Source organism: Leptodactylus fuscus, chromosome 1, assembly GCF_031893055.1.
Source record: "Leptodactylus fuscus isolate aLepFus1 chromosome 1, aLepFus1.hap2, whole genome shotgun sequence".
NCBI classification, from domain to species: Eukaryota; Metazoa; Chordata; class Amphibia; order Anura; family Leptodactylidae; genus Leptodactylus; species Leptodactylus fuscus.
The window spans coordinates 91,853,642-91,875,201 of NC_134265.1; the positions used below are offsets into that span (position 1 = coordinate 91,853,642).

The following is a 21,560-nucleotide window of genomic DNA, read 5'->3' on the forward strand; positions in this document are numbered from 1 at the left end:
GTATGTACCGTATGTATGTTTGTTTGGGGTTTTTGTTCTATTTTCCGCCATTCCTACCTGACCCTAATTTCTGCTAATCTGGGAAAAAAACCTCAAAATGTCCAATTTAAATATTAGGATGAATTTACACACTTCATACAAGACTAATAATACAGCAAGCCAAATCTCGGGAGACATGAGCATAATTCTACTTAGTGATCAGTATCAGTAATAAGGATTTCCTAGACTGAAAATGAGACCAAAGCTCAGAAGAGTTTACCAGCAGCGTTTGCTCCCTGCACATTCCTTACTTGTAGCAGCTACAATACAGGCTTTGTGCTCAGATAAGATTCCTTAGCTGCTACTTATTCAAATGACAAAGACTTTACAGAGAATAATTTATAGAATAGTAAGTATTTATATAGGGGTTACAGCCGGCTGCATATAGAGGGGGAATATGGCAGGGAATTATAGCATGAAGGGTTATTACTTATCAAACATACAGTTCACACAGGAATTCACTTTTCTGCAAACATATTCCTGGTTACACTGAGTGGAAACACTGACTCATACTGGGGAATGGCATTCTCCTCACTACACAATTGTTCCTAGAAGGGGCCTGATTGAACCCCACCTTTATGGATTTGGTTATATATTTGGATACAGATGACTTATGTAAAACAGTTTAGTAAGACAGAAGTCCACTTTAGGCTAAGGCCACACATTGCAAGAAGCAACAAAAATGCTGAGGCAAAAAAAAAAAGTGGAAACGTATCAAGCGTTTTTCATTGCATTTAGCAGAGTTTTCCTCCGCGGACTTTCTGCCTCTATTACACCTGTACAGAAAACGCCAGCATTTCCACAGGTAAAATTGACAGGTAGCAAGTAGCTAGCATTTTTGCAATGTGTGGATGGGATTGGCCAGAATCCTATCTGCTTTGCAGATAATGTTAAGAGGCAGTGTTTTTTGGTGCAGTGTTCTTGTCACAGCCAAAACTGCGTTTTTACAACATGGGATCCCGGACTTAAACTCCACTTTTAGCCACATAATTGATTAAGGGTGAACAGGCACTTTAAAGAGGATCTTTAATGTTCTCGGGCACATGGGGTTTTATATACTGCTAGAAAGCTAAATTCAGAGCCATGCCAGCTTTCCCATTATGTGACCTGGGGCTGGTTATAACAGCACCAATGTCTGCCCACTGTCAGAAGGGCATTTCTGATAGTCTAGCTGAGCTGTGAGGAACGCCCCCTGACAGTACTTGTCCATAGTCCTGTACTGTCAGAGGGGGCATTCCTTACCACCCAACAATGACACTAAGCTGTGAGGATCCCCACACCTGACTGTACTCATCCATAGACAGGTATTGGGGGAGGGGGGCGGTAAGGAACGCCCCTTCTGACAGTACAGGACCAACTGCCCTTTGGACAGTTGGCAGACATCAGTAACGCCACTGATATTTCCAGCCCCTGGGCACATAACGGGAAAGCCGACAGCGTACTGCCAGCTATCTAGTCTAGTGGTATATAAATCTGCATGTACCTGAGGACATGAAAGGCCATCTTTAAGCTTCCCAGACATAGTAAAAGTACACCATTTCCCCTGTAGGGTGCGGCTGCATCTTTCTGCTTGTTTTTGCACTGCAGTCACTGCACACATGCACCTACCTATTTATTTTACTATGTTAAGAGAGGGCCACAGAGGGCTGCACCAACAAAGAGGCACGTGAACTTTGTCTTTGGTACTGTACCTGTGGGGGTGGCAGCTACCTCTATCTTGAACATCTCCCACCTGTACATAATTGTGTCTAATTCATAGGGAATAATGCTTGTTCATATGTGCCCCAAATCAGTCTTGGACAGAGAAGAAAGTCTCCTATTGTACAGCTACTGTGTGTGGTGCAGTGACCCATAATGTTGCCTTGTGGCAGTTAATACCATTGATTAACATGTGCATTAATAACCTCGAATGTGTAAGTATAATAATCATAGCAGCTAATTAGATTAAAATATTACACGATTGCAAATTTACAGCATATCATATGTCGCAAAAATGCTGCAAATCCCATATGTAACATGTTTAGGTTTCGCTCTAGAGTTAATTGCACATTTGTTTATTGGGCGATAAGCAAAAATGATGGTAGGTGCGGTGTGAGAATCGGGCCCAAATTAAAGAATGGGAGAGAAAGGAGACAATAATGGACAGCACAGAACAGCAAACTCTTCCAAGTGTTTATCAAATTTTTTGTGTAATCCCATAATTAGGCAGTTGTTTTTGCTTTTCTTTTTAACAAAAGGATTAAAAAATCCCACACCACCACCGCATTTGTTGTGCGAAATAGAAAGTGTAGTAAAACCATTTGTGTCCTTTCAATGATTGTTTTAGTTTATGAGACAACTTCATGATATATCATGATATATTAGATCATTAGTCGGCTGTAGACTCAAGAGAACTTACAGATTGAGGGGGTCCTTTTCCACTGCTTCTCCCTCTGTAAAAAAAAAAAAAAAAAAAAATCAGTATGTCAGTTTTGAAGCAGTGTCACTGTTTTACATTAGCTCCAATATATATTTTATATAATTGTAAGTTACTAGCAGGTTTATCAGTATCTTAAAGGAGACATAATATCCAAAACATGGAGTTCAATTTGTAGGCAGCATGAGGAGATAAGCAGATTGGTGTTCAAATTACAAGTCCACTCATACCTATTATGTGGAGATTATGCCGTCAGGTTTTGTGTAATAACTGCTTTTCTGATTAAGCAAATGAGTCTCACAGAGCACTGGGGGCATTGACTTTCTACCCAGAGCACAGCCACATCATCACAAATAATGCCCATCCATCGCTGTAGTCCGGCCCCCTCATCCTCTTTAGACCTGCGTCATCTACAGCTCATCAAGCTGCTGTTCACTTTGGGTCCAAGCGTACAGCGCAGGTGCGTGATTTCAGCGGTCAGTTCCGTGACTTGCTGTGGATAATGCAGGTCTGAAGGCGCATGGGCTGGACTACAGTGATGGATGGGTATTATTTGTGATGATGCGACTGTGCTTCGGGAAGAAAGTCAACGCCCTCATAATCAGAAAAACAGTTATTACACAAAACCTGACGGCATAATATCCACATAAAAGGTATGACTGGACTTATATTTTGAACACCATTATTTCAATGGTGGTAAGTTTAAAACGCATAAGATAGGAGATGGACTCCCTTTAAAAAGACACTTCCAACGCTGTCCATGTGCATTTGTGTCCAGTATTTTAGTGGTCGTCTTTCACATTCATTCTGGTCCTCCAAAAGACCGGCACAGTCACAGATACAAGAGTGAATCTAGTGTTCGACGTGTCTTATACTAGGTTCACACTAGTGTTTCCATGAATCCGCTCGAGACTCCACTTAAAACCATGGAGAGAAAATAACTGCTTGGTGGAAACCCAGTGGACTCCATTATAGTCTATGGACAGGGTTTCCATCCTTTGGGTCCCCATACAGACCTAAAGGACGGAAACAGAGTACTAGAGTGAACCCAGCCTTAGATACGCTATACAGTCATCTTGAATCAGATTTCTGCCCACAATGGCTGTCCTCCAAGGTAGATTATATTCCCATTCACAGGAATGAGAACAAAGTTTACACCAAAAGGAGCACTATGAAGTACATAAGCCAAACTTCAGACTATTCACACTCCAATTCTTTCTTAAATGACTTTTTTGTTAAACAGGGACATTCAATTGTCATATTGTTATATATATTACCAGTTATATGATCGAGTTTTAAACTTTCTGAACTTCCTATGAATGTAAATATGCAACAAGCTATTCATTTCATAAATTATACAATATTAAAAGTTATCTAGTTTTAGAGAAAAAAAAAAAAAAATAATAATAATAATAATAATCCACCAACGCTATAATATATTAGTATTTCATAATTTTATTTGAAAACCAGAGTTGGAGCCAGTAGCTCTCTATCCCCACTTTACCCAAAAGTGCCCCAGAGCCCTGAACACTAAGTCACCACCCACGTATCTATTGTGTTTCAGTTGAGGATATAATAAGGTGACTATTCTAAAGACCATTCACACTACAGTATTTTGCTTCAGAAACTGTAAACCAAATTCAGAAGCAGTAAAAAAACACTTATACCTTCAGCATATACACCAGGAAAGCTCAATGAACACACCAAACATACTCTGTCTCCTATACACCCAGCACACATAAAAGCAGATGCTTAATCATACATTGGCACACTATTTTTTTACTGCATTGGTCTAGTCTGCTACACTTTTATAGGGGGCTTCCATATCAAGTATTACATACATATATTTTTTAACGAGAATCAATGGCTATTGAGGTTTACAAAGGACACAGACATAAGATGTTTGACAGTCGGATTCTCACAAGTAAATATATACCGTATATACTCGAGTATAAGCCAACTTTTTCAGCACATTTTTCATGCTGAAAAAGCTCTACTCGGCTTATACACGAGTCAGGGTCCACGGAGAACAGAAAACTGGAAGGACCTGGAAAGGGGAGGTCCTTTAGTGCTACTGCTCTGTGATTGGCTTGTCATGAGGTCACGTGACTGTGATGTCATCAAAGGTCCTGTAGCCACTGATATGTAACATCTGCAGATAAGGTTAAGGCTAAATCCTAGTAGCTCCGCTCACACCAGAGTCCGATCACATGGTCATAATGTCATCAGAGGTCCTTTAGCACACTAGGATTTAGCATCTACCCTGCAGATGAGTGGCCAAGATTCATTGTGTCTTATGGAAGATGTCTGTTGTATGGAGGAGAGGAAGCTACAGTAAAGTGACACACAGGGACCTTCCTTTAGTTACTCTGCCTATTACTGTCAGGCATTTGGGGTTATTAATTTAGTTTCAGTAACTCCATGTGCCTCACATTAATAACAGTTAACCCCATCATGTCCCTCATATTAACCCCTGTGTGCCCCATATAAGGGTTACTAATATGTGAGACACATGAGGGTACTAATGAAGGACATTAATTATGAAGATACCTAATTATTACCTCAATATGTCCCACATATCAGTAACTCTTATGTGAGGCACACATCGGGGGTTAATGTGAAGGACATGATGGGGTTAACTGCTATTATTATGATCCCCATCAAGTTACTGAGCTGTAATGCACATGACCAGACTTTTTATCTCCCCCCCCCCCCCCCCGGCTTATACTCGAGTCAATAAGTTTTCCCAGTTTTGTGTGGTAAAATTAGGGGTCTCGGCTTATATTCGGGTTGGCTTATGCTCGAGTACATACAGTATGTCAGCTGGCTCTAGCCTTCCATTCAGCTTTTATCAGTTCTCTTTCGGTACATCTTGCTTATAATTAGTATGGGTTCACAGTGCTTTTCCACTGAAATGCTTATGTACATTTCAAAATGTGCCAACCAGCTTATTGCTTGATGGTCGACTCCGTGTTAAAAACGACTTTACTGTGACAAATGTTGTCCTTTATACTCTTTGTTCCCACCTCAGATTTGCTTTTGATATAGGTCCCTCTTCAATAAAAATACAGTTCTAAAAAAGAAAAAGTGCTAGCCATTACTGCAATTGTCTGCTCCTGTACAACTCCTTTAAGGCAAAGCAATAACAAAAAGAAAAGAGTAATACAAATCTCCTGAAAAGGAGAGGTTTATTTAAAGATATGCTGCTCTTGCTAGTTAGGATTTCTTGTTATTCTCCAAAAATGACACCATGAGACGGTGGCCATTAAAGGCCAATACCAAGCACAGCACTAAACAAAGTACACCATTGTGCTTGGTATTTCAGGGAAAAGGCTCGTATGAACCCCTCGTCGTCTTCAAAGAGTGCAAGATGTGGTACTCCCACCAGTCAGATATTGAAACCCTTTTAAAGATCCATCGTGCTGAACCCCATCATAGTTTTACATAGCTCACCAGATGAAGCATTTTCAAAAAATTTTTTTTCTTTTTGAGCTTAAGTCTTCGTATCCTTCAGCTATGACATAAGAATAAGTTTTCTGAGCAAACTGACCCCCTGTGTCTTTGCACTTGTACAGCCTCAATCTAATTCCCTGTTCCTTGCATCATGTGCAATATGACACAACTACAGTGTCAGTAATAGCACAGCATGCAACACTGGCGCAGTTGGCCATTTTCCTGTGGCCGAACAGGAGAAAAGAGGTGGAAAAACGAGGTGGCGGCGGCACTGGAGAGTTTCCTCGCAGCACAGGGGATGCCCCCAGTGCTGCAAGAAAACTCATTACCATAATGAAGAAACTGGGAATATATAACGAATGGCAGCGCGGAGAAGACATCTAAAGGTAGAGGAAGAATAGCCTTTCTTAAGGCTATTCCAACGTATGTTTAGCTAAAAATGGGGTTCTAATGATAGAATCCCTTTAATGGCGGCCAGGAGTAATACTGATTTCCTGCCCGCTGTCCCCAAGCCCCAATCTCTTTCACTAATTGGCAGCAGGAATCGGCAATTGTCCCTGCTGCTTGCGCAACTTGAGGAAGTATCAGAGATGATTACCAATCCCTGCTCCCACAACTTAAAGGACAGAGAAAGAGCCCAAAACTGCTACTGACAGTATTAGAGGCCGACCACACGTCCAAAAATGAAGAAGATATGAGCAAGACATCCACCTTGACAACTCTTCATTTCCTAGCCCTCGGGCTGAATGAAGCAGAATGCAGATGCAGAGCTTTGGCTTTCACCACCAGATGAATGTGCCCGATCAGCAAACTGTCCTGTGTCACAGAATGTGCAGCTGAATCAGATCTGTGGCATCACCAAGCACGACACTCATTTATCAACAAACTGATCCAATCTCTGCCTCCACGGAATACAATGGAACAGAACAAGGCGGAATCTGACACTGATTTTGAGCCAGAATCAAATTCAAAGTCTGTGCCAGATTCCACTGTGTGAACATACCCTTACAGGAATTCTCTAAAACTTCATATTGGTGACTTACATGTACAGAGCTGTATAAATGTTTGACAGGTATGAAAAATGTTGTTTAGCAACAATTTCAAAAACAGTAGTGTTAATAGTCTACTTTTGTCAATTCCTAAAATGAAGTAAATGAAGAAAAGAGAAATCTAAATTAAATCAATATTTGGTGGGACCATCCTGGATGTGATGGCATTGTCCCCACAGAGCCCTGATCTCAACATCAAGTCTGTCTAGGATTACATGAAGAGACAGAAGCAGTCATCCATAGAAGATCTCCAAGATGTTTGGAACAACTTCCCTGCCAAGTTCTTTAAAAACTGTTTTGACGTGTACCTAGAAGAATTGATGCAGTTTGGAAGGCAAAAGACAGTCACACCAAATATTGATTGGATTTATATTCCTTTTGTTCACTCACTTTGCGTAATAAGAAAAAAAAACAAACTAAAAACTTAACACAGTTTTTAAAAAAAGGTTTACGTTGCAGCATTTTTATAATAAGTGATATTTGCACAGTACCGTATATATCTTCAGAATACATCAATACACCATTGGTGGAGGTCCAGCACCCTGCGCTCGTACCACTCATCTGATATTTCACATACATTGTACACAGCCAAAAGCAGATGCCACCATACAGTGTGTGATGGCTGTACCACACCATTGTGGCTCAGCTCCCATGCTGAACACACTGCAGAAATCAGCTGATCTACCCAAAGGAGTTTCCATCAATAGGAAGTCTTGGACAACCCATGTGATGTTTAATTGTACACACACAGTTATGTCTCAAATACACAATGTGACGCTAGGACAGCAGGGGTCCAATCTCCTACCCAGGATGTGACTACAATCTCCAATCAACACTTGTTGTACTAAAGCAATAATGCACAAGAGACCTGGCACATACATACATACAGCACTTTTTAGAATATATTAGGGATATGTTGAAATAACATCCCAAGGAGAGATCAAAAATATCTTCATGGACCCCACTGAATGCTGAGTGCCCATCAATCAACTGCTAAAAAATGTGAGCCATCTTCCAAAAATGATAAGCAGTTCCGTTATGCTGGTAAGGTGTGAAATATGTAACAATATGTATCAAATATATCAATGTCCTCCCACCCCCTCCATAGATACCTATGTAATGTGACAGTCTGATTTACAAGACAGATTCAGCAGAGATCTCAGAGTAAATGCAAGTGTCATGGAGAATAGACAAATGCAGATGGAGAAAGAAGCACTTTTCTGTGATAATAAAGGTTACAAAGTTCTATTTACTATTGATTTAAAGAAGTTTTCTAACCCCGAATGGATTTTGCATGCTGATGACAATAGATCTGTGGCGGTCAAGCCTTCAAACAAAAGCTGGTGCAGTGGACAGGAGGAGCATGATGACTATTCCAAGTTAACAGAAGCTTTACAATTCCCAGATTCACCACTATGCAGTGGACAGGGGTGCAGTGGTGATCCTATAACCAGAATAGAAGCAGCCTGCACAAACTCCCTGTCCACTACAATATCTTCCAGCACTGAAGGCTAACGTAACAACTGATCTATGTGGGGTCTGGGTGGTGGATGGGAAAGGTCACTAATATGAAAAATACATTTTGGGCCAGAAAGCATTTGTTAATAAGGTAAGAGACTAAGGGCTAGTTCACACATAAAAACCGCCTGGCTTACTTTGGTCACGAAAAAAAACGCTTCCTAATTAGGAAGCAATTTTTTGACCTTGAGGCCGGGCCCCACAGGACGTAAATGCAGTGTTAAAGTGCTGCGGAAAGAATCGCTGCGTGATCGCATTGCGGCTCTTTTCGCAGCACTTTTAAGAGAAAGTTCACTGAGTTTTCCTCTGTGGACTCTCTCTTGACACTGTATCTACAGGAAAGCCGCTGGCGTTTCCGTAGATATAATTGAAATGCTGCGATTTTGCAAAGCCAAAAAGGCTTCCGCAAAGTGGGCATGGGATTCGCATGAATCCCATCCCCTTTGCTTGCACTGTAAAATGCTGCGATTTTTCCCGCAGCGTCTCCACTGCGGGCAAATCGTGGCGTTTACGTCACGTCCTGTGGGGCTCCGGCCTGAGGCATTTTTTGGAACTTTTCCCCCTCCCCTAAAGTGAATGGACTGTAAAAAAAAAAAAAAAAAAAAAAACACGGCGTGTTTTTTTGCCTCCCATTCACTTCTATTGCTTTCCTCAGGTGGAATCCGCCTGAAGAAAGGTCATGTCGCTTCTTTTTTCTGCTACCAGCAAAAAACTGCTAGCAGGAAAATTTAAAAAAGCTAGCGTTCTCCATAGACCACCATTGTATGGAAGCAGATTTTGAGGCGAAATCTGCTGTCAAAATCTGCCTCATTGCCCTCGTGTGAACTAGCTTTTAGAGTTGCTCTCCAACACCATGAAGTCCAGTCAACCACAGTTTTGAGCCTAGGTCAGATTCATTCAAGGTAGACATGGTTGATTAACCTCTTCACGACAGCCTGCTAAACTGACCCTGCTAAATTGGGGGATCGGGTCTCTTCAAGGGTCAGAAACTCAGTGAAAACAGCACTAATAGCTGCTGGTGTCCACAGAGACATGATCAGGACCTGATAGGTTCAGGAACCGGTCATGTAGCCACCATATCAGGGAATGTTTGTTGCAGAAACAAACTTTCCCGGATATTAGCTGCTACCTGCAGGCGGCATCAGGAGCAGATGTTAGTTAAATTTAGAGCTTACAAGGGAAAGGGCACCAGAAGTGACCCCCAGAGTGACCTCCCCAATCACAGGAGCTACTGGAAAAATAGTAAGGAATTTGGTGTTCCCAATGTACTCCACACAGCTTACATATTCACTCTTCACCAAATACTGTGCAGTCACATCTGAGATAATAATGCTCACTACACCCCATTGATAAACTCTTTGGAGGGTACAGTTTTCAAAATAGAGTAATTCCCTAGGGGATTTCACTTTACCTGTACTTTGGAGGCTCTGCAAACATGACATAGTGTCCAGATCCCAAACATCTAAATATACACTGCAAAAGCCACATAGCGCTCCTTCCCTTCTGTGCCTGCTGTGTGCCCAAACTGCAGTTTATTCCCACATGTATGACACAGGTGTACCCAGGATAATGTACTTAATATCATATCTGGGTAGAAACTTATATTTGGCACAGAAGGAAAAGATTGCCATTTTGGAGCACAGATTTAGACAGTTTGGTTTTTGGACAGCATTCCACTTTTGCAGAACCATGAAATGCCAGTAAAGTGGAATTCCATGACATGCGACCAGATTTTGGAAACTACACCCCTGAACGAATGTATCCAGGGATACAGTGAGCATTTTTAAGCCCCAAGTGTTGCATTAATTAATTTACCAGAAATGAATAAGCAGATGATGGTGAAAGGTAAAACTGACAATTTTTCCAGGAATACATAATTTCAGCCTGGCTTGTTTTAGAGATGAACACACTAAAAGCTGTTGTGCCCGGGATACCAACTTGACAGCTTTTGGAGTTTGTGTCTCCGCTGACAAGTTGGGCACAACATTTTGGGCACTGAAATGGAGTATCTGTGAAAAAATAGCAATTTTCATTTTTCATTATCAGCTGCGCATTCATTTCTGGAAATTAAATGAATGCAACACTCAAAGGTTAAAAATGCTCGCTACCCCACTTGATAAATGCCCCTACAAAATGGGGTCACTTCTTGGGGAATTCCAGTTTACTGGCACCTCCAGGGCACTGCCAAAACAACATGGTGTCCAGAAAGTCCCTCTAAATCTTTACTCCAAAAGCTAAAAAGTGCAGTGCTCCTTCCCGTCTCAGCCCTACTGTGTTCCCAAGCAGCAGTTTGCACCCATATATACTACTTCTTTCTACCTGGAATCACCCACTTAATAGTTTTAGGAGTACATGTCTCTGATGACACAAAGTGGGCGCAACGTATTGCGCACAGAAATGGCAGTTATTTAAAAATTTAAATTTTCACTTTCTACATTTTTTTTTTTTTTCAGGAAGCATTATTGGGCTCAAAATTATAATAACCTTTGATAAATTCCTGGAGGGGTTTAGTTTCTAAAAATTGAGTCAGTTTTGGGGGATTCCATAGTATTGGTACTCTGAGGGCTCTGCAAATGTGACATGGCACCTGAGAACTATTCCAGCCACATTTGCCCTCCAAAAGCCAAATAGCTCTTTCCATTTTGAGCCCGGCCATGTACCCATACAGCAGTTTACAACCAAATATGAAATATTACCACGTTCAGGAGAAATTTGTAATAATATTTGGGGTGCTAAACTGACGGTTTATTGGAAAAAATAAAATTTTTCATTTCCATGTCCTAATGTTAATAAAATCTGTGAAAAAACTATAGGGTCAAACTACTCATTAAATCCTGTGATATGTTCAGTGAGGTGTGGTTTCCAAAATGGGGTCACTTTCAGGGGGTTTCCATTGTATTGTTACTCTTGGGGTTCTGTAAACGCGAAATAGCACTCAAAAACTAGTCAGGCAAAACCTGCCCTCCAAAAGCAAAATAGCGCTCTTTCCATTCCAAGTCCCACCATGTCGCAACGTTCATGAGCAACTGTTTAACAAGCTGTGGGTGCTTTTTCTCCTTTATTCCCTTGTGAAAATGAAGGCTTTGGGGATAAAGTGACATTTTAGTAATTTTTTTTTATTTACACATCCCAATGTTAATAGAATGTGTGAAAAGGCTGTGGGATCAAAATGCTCACTATACCCCTAGATGAATTCTGAAAAGGGTGTAGTTTCCAAAATGGGGTCACTTTTTAGGTGGTTTCCTTTGAATTGGTACCCTAGGGGCTCTGCAATTTAGACCTGGCACCGAAAACTATTCCAGCAAAATCTGCTTTTCAAACACCTAGTGTTGCGCCTTCTCTTCCGTGCACTGCAGTGTGCACAGATATCAGTTTACACCTACATATGGGGTATTTCTGTGCTTGGGAGAAATTACATAAACTGTGAGCTGCATTTTTTCCTTTAACCCGTTGCGAGTGTGTTAATTTTAGGGTTAAATTAATGTATTATTGAGAAAAAAAAAAAAAATATCTAAATTTCCCCTTCATGTTTTTATTTCAGTGAAATACTTAAAGGGTTAACAAACTTCGCAAATGCTGTTTTGAATTACTTGAGGGGTGCAGTTTTGAAAATGGGGGGTTTCTAATATAAAGGCCTTTATAATCCCATTCAAAACTGGAGTGGACCCTAAAAAGTTGGTTTGAGAAATTTTCTTGTAAATCTGGAAAAATCACTGTTAGGGCTAGTTCACACAGGGCAAGAGGCGGCGGAATTTGGCACAGAATTCACCTCAAAATCCGCCCCCTCACAATAAAAAATAATAATAATAATAATAATAATAATCCACCAATGCTATAATATACGGTATTAGTATTTCATAATTTTATTTGAAAACCAGAGTTGGAGCCAGTAGCTCTCTATCCCCACTTTACCCAAAAATGCCCCAGAGCCCTGCTCACCACCCACCTTCAGCATATACACCAGGAAAGCTCAATGAACACGCCAAACATACTCTGTCTCCTATACATCCAGCACATGGCGCACATAAAAGCAGATGCTTGATCATACATTGGCACACTATTTTATATACTGCATTGGTCTAGTCTGCTACACTTTTATAGGGGGCTTCCATATCAAGTATTACATACATATATTTTTTAACAAGAATCAATGGCTATTGAGGTTTACAAGACACAGACATAAGATGTTTGACAAAATTGGATTCTCACAAGTAAATACATAAGTCAGCTGGCTCTAGCCTTCCATTCAGCTTTTATCAGTTCTCTTTCGGTGCATCTTGCTTATATTAGTATGGGTTCACACAGTGCTTTTCCACTGAAATGCATATGTACATTTTAAAATGTGCCAACCAGCTTATTGTTTGATGGTCAACTCAGTGTTAAAAACTACTTTACTGTGACAATCATTGTCCTTTATACTCTTTGTTCCAACCTCAGATTTGCTTTTGATATAGGTCCTTCTTCAATAAAAATACAGTTCTTAAAAAAAGAACTGTATATATGTAAGTGGACCCTAAAAAGTTAGTTTGGGAAATTTTCTTGTAAATCTAGAAAAATCACTGTTAGGGCTGGTTCACACAGGGCAAGAGGGGGCGTAATTTGGCCCGGAATTCGCCTCAAAATCCGCCCCCTCACAATAGAGGTCTATGTACAGTGGGGCAAAAAAGTATTTAGTCAGTCACCAATAGTGTAAGTTCCACCACTTAAAAAGATGAGAGGCGTCTGTAATTTACATCATAGGTAGACCTCAACTATGAGAGACAAAATGAGAAAACAAATCCAGAAAATCACATTGTCTGATTTTGTAAGAATTTATTTGCAAATTATGGTGGAAAATAAGTATTTGGTCAGTAACAAAATTTCATCTCAATACTTTGTTATATATCCTTTGTTGGCAATGACAGAGGTCAAACGTTTTCTGTAAGTCTTCACAAGGTTGGCACACACTGTTGTTGGTAGGTTGGCCCATTCCTCCATGCAGATCTCCTCTAGAGCAGTGATGTTTTGGGGTTGTCGCTTGGCAACACGGATTTTCAACTCCCTCCAAAGGTTTTCTATAGGGTTGAGATCTGGAGACTGGCTAGGTCACTCCAGGACCTTGAAATGCTTCTTACAAAGCCACTCCTTCGTTGCTCTGGCGGTGTGCTTTGGATCATTGTCATGTTTAAAGACCCAGCCACGTTTCATCTTCAATGCCCTTGCTGATGGAAGGAGGTTTGCACTCAAAATCTCACGATACATGGCCCCATTCATTCTTTCATGTACCCGGATCAGTCGTCCTGGCACCTTTGCAGAGAAACAGCCACAAAGCATTATGTTTCCACCCCCATGCTTTACAGTAGGTATGGTGTTTGATGGATGCAACTCAGTATTCTTTTTCCTCCAAACACGAAAAGTTGTGTTTCTACCAAATAGTTCCAGTTTGGTTTCATCAGACCATAGGACATTCTCCCAATACTCTTCTGGATCATCCAAATGCTCTCTAGCAAACTTCAGACGGGCCCGGACATGCACTGGCTTAAGCAGTGGGACACGTCTGGCACTGCAGGATCTGAGTCCCTGGCGGCGTAGTGTGTTACTGATGGTAGGCTTTGTTACATTGGTCCCAGCTCTCTGCAGTTCATTCACTAGGTCCCCCCGCTTGGTTCTGGGATTTTTGCTCACCGTTCTTGTGATCATTTTGACCCCACGGGGTGAGATTTTGCGTGGAGCCCCAGATCGAGGGTGATTATCAGTGGTCTTGTATGTCTTCCATTTTCTAATTATTGCTCCCACAGTTGATTTCTTCAATCCAAGCTGGATGCCTATTGCAGATTCAGTCTTCCCAGCCTGGTGCAGGGCTACAATTTTGTTTCTGGTGTCCTTTGACAGCTCTTTGGTCTTCACCATAGTGGAGTTTGGAGTCTGACAGTTTGAGGGTGTGCACAGGTGTCTTTTTATACTGATAACAAGTTTAAACAGGTGCCATTACTACAGGTAATGAGTGGAGGAAAAAGGAGACTCTAAAAGAAGAAGTTACAGGTCTGTGAGAGCCAGAAATCTTGATTGTTTGTAGGTGACCAAATACTTATTTTCCACCATAATTTGCAAATAAATGCTTACAAAATCAGACAATGTGATTTACTGGATTTGTTTTCTCATTTTGTCTCTCATAGTTGAGGTCTACCTATGATGTAAATTACAGACGCCTCTTATCTTTTTAAGTGGTGGAACTTGCACTATTGGTGACTGACTAAATACTTTTTTGCCCCACTGTATACCGCTAGCAATCTTGTTTCCTTTGTTCCCGTTCGCACAAAAATGATGCGAGCTGCCCTTTCTTGAGGCGGACGCCTCGGCGCATTTGCATCAACAATCCCTTCGGACTAGGCCCATTCATTTGGGCCTACTCCGGAGCGGGAAGCCACGACTGTCGGAAGCCGCAGCAGGCACATTTTGGTCCCGATTCTGACATGCTTCCCGCGTCAAAATCAGGACCAAATTACGCGGTCACTAGCAGAACTAGGCCTTACACTTGTAAGACTTCTAACATCCAAAATAAATTAAGGGACTATTAAAAGATGATGCCAATATAAAGCAGATATGGTAGATCATATGTATATATGTATTTTTTTGATATGACTGACTATCTGTATGATAAACAAAGCATTTCACTTTTTTTTTTCTCCAAATCTCCTATTCATTTTTTTTTTTTAATAAATAAATACGAGAATATTGATCAATATTTACCACTAACATGAAGTACAATGTGTCACAAAAAAAACTCTCAAAATCACTTGTGTAAGTTAAATCCTCTTAAAGCTATTGCCATATAAAGTGACATTTGTCAGTTTTCAAAAATTAGGCCCGGACATGAAGGTACTTTTAGGCTCGGTCTTGAACGGGGTAAAAAAAATCAATTCTGCTTGAATACTCACAAAAAAAAAATCTCATGTTATGCCACTTAATAATGTATTTCTGTATTTAATGTATTTATCCTGATCTTTGGAATCACTTGGAGTGCGGGAACGCTTCCTGTGCCAGCATGACATTAGCGCTGCGCTGAACGTGTAACAGCTTGGATATTAGACTAAGATAGTCAGATGGTCTTTCACCACAGCGCTAATGACTAACACAGGAAATACTCTCCTGGTCGAGCACAAGGATGTAGCGAATCTGCTGGAACCCCAAGAGATATCTGAACATTGGAGCGCTATGGAGAATACAAGTATAATAGTGACCTGTATAAAAGTTTGGAATATTTAAAGGGGTTGTTACGCAAAGTAAACTCAGCAACACCTTTCTTCTACTGTGTTAAGGTACAGCGTGGGCAGGTCTGGTAATGGTCAGCATTATCTATTAAACGAATAGGGGACCACCACCAGTTCTACCCACATTCACCCTGGCTTCACTCAAGTTGAAGGGAGAAAGATCCTGTCGAGTTTTTTTTTTTTTTTTTGTAGTACAACCCTTTTAAGCAGTTTTTTTTGTTTGTTTTTTCAATTAAGAGTAGCAAAGTCACTTTTGACTTGCAGTGTTGGGAGTCTTGGGTTTGAATCAGAGTCGGTATGTTCTTCTTATGTTTTGTGGGGATAACGTCTATCCTTAGGGAGAGACCACCTTCTCAGGTGTGTGGAGACTTATGCAGCCATAGTTGCTCCACTGCAAGGGAACATGGGAAGAATATGCAAATCTGTCTCCCAAGATGTAAATAGGGAGACAGTGCCTCTGATATGCTGCCCTCTATAGCCCTCTAATTCTTCCCATGTTCCCTTGCAGTGGAGCAACTATGGCTGTATAAGTCTCCACACACCTGAGAAGGTGGTCTCTCCCTAAGGATAGACGTTATCCCCACAACCTGGTCTCTCAGCCTCTCACTTAAACCAAATCAATTCTCTCTAGGCTGTGCTGATGAAGTCCAAAGAGACAGAAACGGTGCCGTCCGTAGCTGAGAAATTGATTTGGTTATAACCTTGCATCATGCAGTAAAGGCTTCTGGGAAGTCGGGCATGTTGTTCAGGGTGCTTGCTATAGAGGGCAGCATAACAGAGACACTGTCTCCCTATTTACATCTTGGGAGACAGATTTGCATATTCTTCCCATCTTCTTATGTTTGAGTGGGTTTCCTCCAACACACCATAGGGAATGGTGAGCCCCATTTGGGACAGTGAGTGATGGCAATGGCTGTAAGGCACCACAGAAGACGTTGAAGCTATATAAGGGTCAGTTCACACGTGAAAACCGCCTAGCTTATTTGTGCGAGGTAAAAAACCTCGAGGAGTTTTTTTGACGCTGTTTTTTGCATTCCACGCGGTTTTTGACGAGGTTTTTGACGCGGTTTTCGCTAGCGGTTTTCGCTAGGGTTTTTTTTTCCTATATGTGCTATAGAAACTGCAGGCGAAAACCGCGCGGTTTTTTGCAAAATACCGCGCGGTTTTGTGTGCAAAAAACCGCGCGTTTTTTTACCGCGCGGTTTTCGCCTCCCATTCACTTCTATGCAATTCTTCAGGCGTTTTCCGCCTGAAGAAAGGTCATGTCGCTTCTTCAGGCGGAAAACGCTAGGAGGAAAAAAAAAGCTAGTGGTCTACATAGACCACCATGTTAAAGGAGAGGTTTTTGAAGTGAATTCCGCTGTCAAAAACCTCCCCTTTGCCCACGTGTGAACTAGCCCTAAGTGTGTAAAATAAGTACTGAACAACTCCTTTAATCTCCCACAGTCATTGAGGCTAAGGTCCGCGTTGCATAAGCACAGCTTTTTTTCTTTGTTGCAGATTCAGCAAAAGGTAGAAGTATAAGTACTTTTTATAGAGTTCCCATTCCTTTTGTAGCCATTCTTGGCTTTGTCTCAGAAACTGCAGCAAAATCTGCAACAAAAAAAGCTGCGTTTCTGCAGAGGGGCCTCAACCTTAGGGTATTCTGAGCACAGTCATAGCCACACTCAGTGCTGGGAACGTGGAAGCTTTTGCTTCTAAGTGAATTACATTTCTCATTACTGGCTGTGTAGTTTTACTGTTACCAGGCAGCCAATTATGAGAAAGATCTTATAGTTAGCCTGTGTTTGGCTTACTTAAAAGTGAAAGCTCCAGTGACCCCAGCACCGCGTGCGGCTATGACTGCATTTGGTATACTAAGTGACAGCCCTTAGAAGTGTAAAGTCTACATGCAGCTACATGTAAGCAATGCAATAGTTGTCCTTACATACACTGCACTGGCTGGGAGCAATATAGCCTTATGCATACGACCAAGTGTGAAAGCCAAGGGGGTTCTGATTTTTTTAACTGATCCACTGATATCGGAGATTTATCCATTTTATATTGATCTCAATGGGAAGTGTATTTTCATAGAGCTGGATAGGACATGCTCCTCAGTTATCAGAACCCCTCTCAGACTGCACACTTGGTTGTGAACATGAGGCACCTCTTTCGGATGGCCATAATACATCCACATCGTGCCTGCAAATCCTGTTTCTACCACAAACTTACCCAATGATGTTGGTAGTTCAAGGTCATTTAGCCTATGGTCAAAATGTAATTTGGGAACATGGTATGAATCATGAAATACAGCAGCATTACAACTGTCTTAGCTTAAGCTAAATTCACACAACAGTGAACCTGAGGACCACGCAAACAAAACGAAGTTCTCTGAAGTGAGCCACTTCAGTTTTGGCAGGAAATGTACGCTCCTTGTGCTGACTGTGAATACAACTGCATTAAGGTAAAGCAGGGTTAGGATGCATTCAGATGGCCCCTTTATCACAGAAGGCCTGTAGGTTATAAAAGACTTAAGTCTAAAAAGGGGGTTGTTTTGATTGTTTTTTTCAAAAAGTCAGGGTATTTCACTAGGATCAGAGGAATCCAAACTCTGATCACCTCTGATCCCCACATTGCAGAGAATTAATGTAAAAGGAATGGCTCTTTCATTCTCATACCCATGGGGATCTCAGAAACCAACCAGAAACAAGGTGACTGCATAACCTGGCAATGAAACAGGAATACCCCTATAAAGTTCTAGGGACAAGAATAACTCAAGAAAGGATCATGAAGTGCTGGAGTTTAAAAGAATCAGAAAAAGTAAGCCCAATCTTGCCCAACACTGTATAAGATAATGACAGCTGACCAACCAACTAATGTGTAAGAGGTCCTCCCGACTGTCCCCCATTGACAGTTGTGAGAGACTAGGTCAGAGCTTTTCGATTTCCAATGCCTGATTCTTTCGGCCTTGTAAAGAGAAGTAGAGAGGAGTCTGGCTTAGGCCTCATGCACATGACCAAGTATGTAGCCCAAGCCTCTACCAAGCGGGGTTCCAAAGTGGGGCTCCATTATTTATAGAGCAGGTCATATCTTGCTCAGTGAAATCTGATCGGACCAGAACCCCTTCATTAAAGTCAATGAAGAATGGAGAGCACTGGAGTGACACTTAGAAGTCAGCACTGAGGGCTGAGCAAGCATTTGGCTACCAGCCTCATCTGTGTATAGCCATTATTTAGTTTACTTGTATAGAGCAACATATTCCACATCACTTGTACAGACATTGTCAGTGACTGGCAATCTAAGGTCCCCATCAGTATGTCTTTGGAATAGTGAAGGAACATGGAGTACCTGATGAAACAAACACAGGGAGAACATACAAACCCCTTGCAACAGCTGTCATTTGTCATATTCAAACCTGCACATTAAAGTAGTCACCAACAAGTTACTGAGAAGTTAGTGATCCTGCAACCTACCCAGGGCCTAGTGATAGTATATACCATCAATAGTAAACAGGCCTTGAGGTCGGTATATACGATCACCTGCTCAGATTAACCAAGAAAAGTAAATACAACTAAAGAACATTTCCTCCACTAAAACAAAATCCAGTCACATGTAAGTGCTAGTCCTTGAGCTGTCCTCTCCTGTCCAATAGCTTTATCAGCTTCTGCTGAAAGGACACAAGTAGTGATAGAAGGGCTGCCAATACAAGGGATGGCACCCAGCTTTCCCTAGACTCCTGCACAGCACATGAGCCTGGTGGTACAGAAGAGACAATGCCTGCAGGCATATAGGTTGTCACCCAGCTTTCCCTAGACTCCTGCACAACACATGAGCCTGGTGGTACATAAGAGACAATGCCTGCAGGCATATAGGTTGTCACCCAGCTTTCCCTAGACTCCTGCACAACACATGAGCCTGGTGGTACATAAGAGACAATGCCTGCAGGCATATAGGTTGTCACCCAGCTTTGCCAGAACTATACCTGTTCCTTCTTTCTTAGGAGAAATGTTTTATTACGTTTTTATGATTAGGTCCAGGATAAAGCTGCTCCATGTGTAATGACTATCCTGCACCACGGATTGTTCTAGACAGCCCTGTATACACAGTATATAATAGAACCTGTGCCAGAGCCATAAACATGTCAATGATCGGGCCCGTGTACACCAGGGCTATGTGCGGGGCGCTGCGGCACTGGCACATCTGTCATGGCTCCAGGGCAGGGCTCCTCGGTAGCCACATGCCCGCACACAGTGGGCGATCTCTGCCCCGATCATGCCCGCTGCTGCCTGGGTAAGTGCAGCTGATAGGACGGCAGAGGGGAGGATTTCAGGAAGCAGTACACACGGCACAGTATGCGCAGCCGGCATAGACGCCCTGTCTGCCATTGGAGAGCACTGCGGATTAACCCTCTCCGCCCCGCACAACACATGGAGGCATGAGAACACATGACAGGAGCTGTGCGGGACTAGACGTCACCCCGCCGGGCCTCTGCTCATGTCCTCCACCCCGTCCAGGCTGTAAATCATCCTCCCCGGCAATGTCACCATGAGGAGCAGGTAGACCGGTCACCTCCGGCCAGCCATTACATCCCCGTACACGGTCATCACGTCCCTGCGGTCAAACGTGACCACAGCCGACATGGATTCCCGTATAACCGGCCTCGTACAGGCCGCCACAGCCCGTGACTCCCACAGCGGCAGCCCTGAAGGTGAGGCCTGGAGAGCCCCGCGGCCTAGTCCCTCCGTCACCCCTCCTCCCACACCCGCAACGCCCTTTAATAACATGGCTTCCCCTAGACATCACCCACCTGCCCATGTTCTGCCTGCCTCCTCCTCCGGGCGCCGGCACGTTGGCCCCGCCGGGCTTCCTGTTATTACCGGTCTGCTTCATGGACATGACGGTCCCATAAACAACCGGCAGTCAAAGCAGCTGACGAACCGGGTGCAAAGAAAAACAGCGGCGTCTCCTCTACGTTAAAAACCAGTCACGGGAGAGGTTAAAATAACAGAGCGTTCAGAGCGCGGCGTGACGCCGGGGCAGGAGCTGAAGGCCGCGCCGGGTGGACGAGATCACAGCGGCTCAAGTCTACACGGTTGCCACAGGCGAGCAAGACCAAAACAGTCTGATGAAAACGGATCCGCGGAGGAATACAGCCTGTGCCGTTACTATATCCGCCAGCACGGGGGACGAGGGCTCCGCTCTGCTCTCCGCCACCTACACAGCTATAAAATCAATGCACGTCTCCGGGGACTGAGTGCCGGGGTGAGGCGGGATAAAACCGAGCCTGTGTCTGAGAGCGGAGGCAGCACACCGGGGACTCTTTACGGGAAGTCGGAAGGATCTGTGAGAGGGGGCGGGCAGTACGCTAGAGAACACGTGAGCCGGTTTGTGCTGCTGTTGCTTGGCTGGGTGCTGTGCAGTGCTGTGTGACTGAGGGAGGAGGCTGGATGGCGGGCCGGCCGGCCGGCATTATACACGACTGCTGTATATACATAGTGTACAGGGCGGCTAACACTATAGACTGGACTTACACTGCTGTGTGCTAGCTATTGGGCGGGCTATGGCTAGTATGTGCCAAATTGTAACTTTATGGCTGTATGGGAACTTCTACTACATTAATGCTGTCTATATGCTTTAGACATTGTTCACATTTCTGCTGCAGAACAGAAAAAAGGGTAGCCAGTGTGCCATATCCATCATATGGTGGACACCAACAGCGCTGCAATGACTTGTAATGGGTTAGTAAGGCCTTCTTCCTGGTGCTCAATATTTAGGCTAGGACTACCTGGCTGTGATTCGTGGCAGAAGACCACAGACCACCGTCCAGTCCTGTCACTTCTTCTCAAATGTAATTGA

General features: G+C 42.8%; 1 protein-coding gene across 7 annotated transcripts in view; it reads right to left on the reverse strand.

The window, feature by feature from the left end:
• The window catches only part of ATXN2 (ataxin 2), a 66,870-nt gene extending 45,962 nt beyond the window's left edge, over positions 1 to 20,908 (reverse strand). For 3 of the 7 annotated variants that reach the window (XM_075273242.1, XM_075273282.1, XM_075273252.1), the window contains exons 1-2: positions 20,512 to 20,908; positions 2,438 to 2,471 (exon numbers count right to left, since the gene is read on the reverse strand). In XM_075273242.1, the coding sequence (XP_075129343.1) occupies positions 2,438 to 2,471; positions 20,512 to 20,600 (123 nt within the window). In that variant the 5' untranslated portion in view covers positions 20,601 to 20,908. The remainder of the gene's footprint in view (positions 1 to 2,437; positions 2,472 to 20,511) is intronic. The other 4 variants (XM_075273272.1, XM_075273261.1, XM_075273234.1 and 1 more) reach the window with 2 other exon arrangements.
• Positions 20,909 to 21,560: the final 652 nt, after the last annotated feature.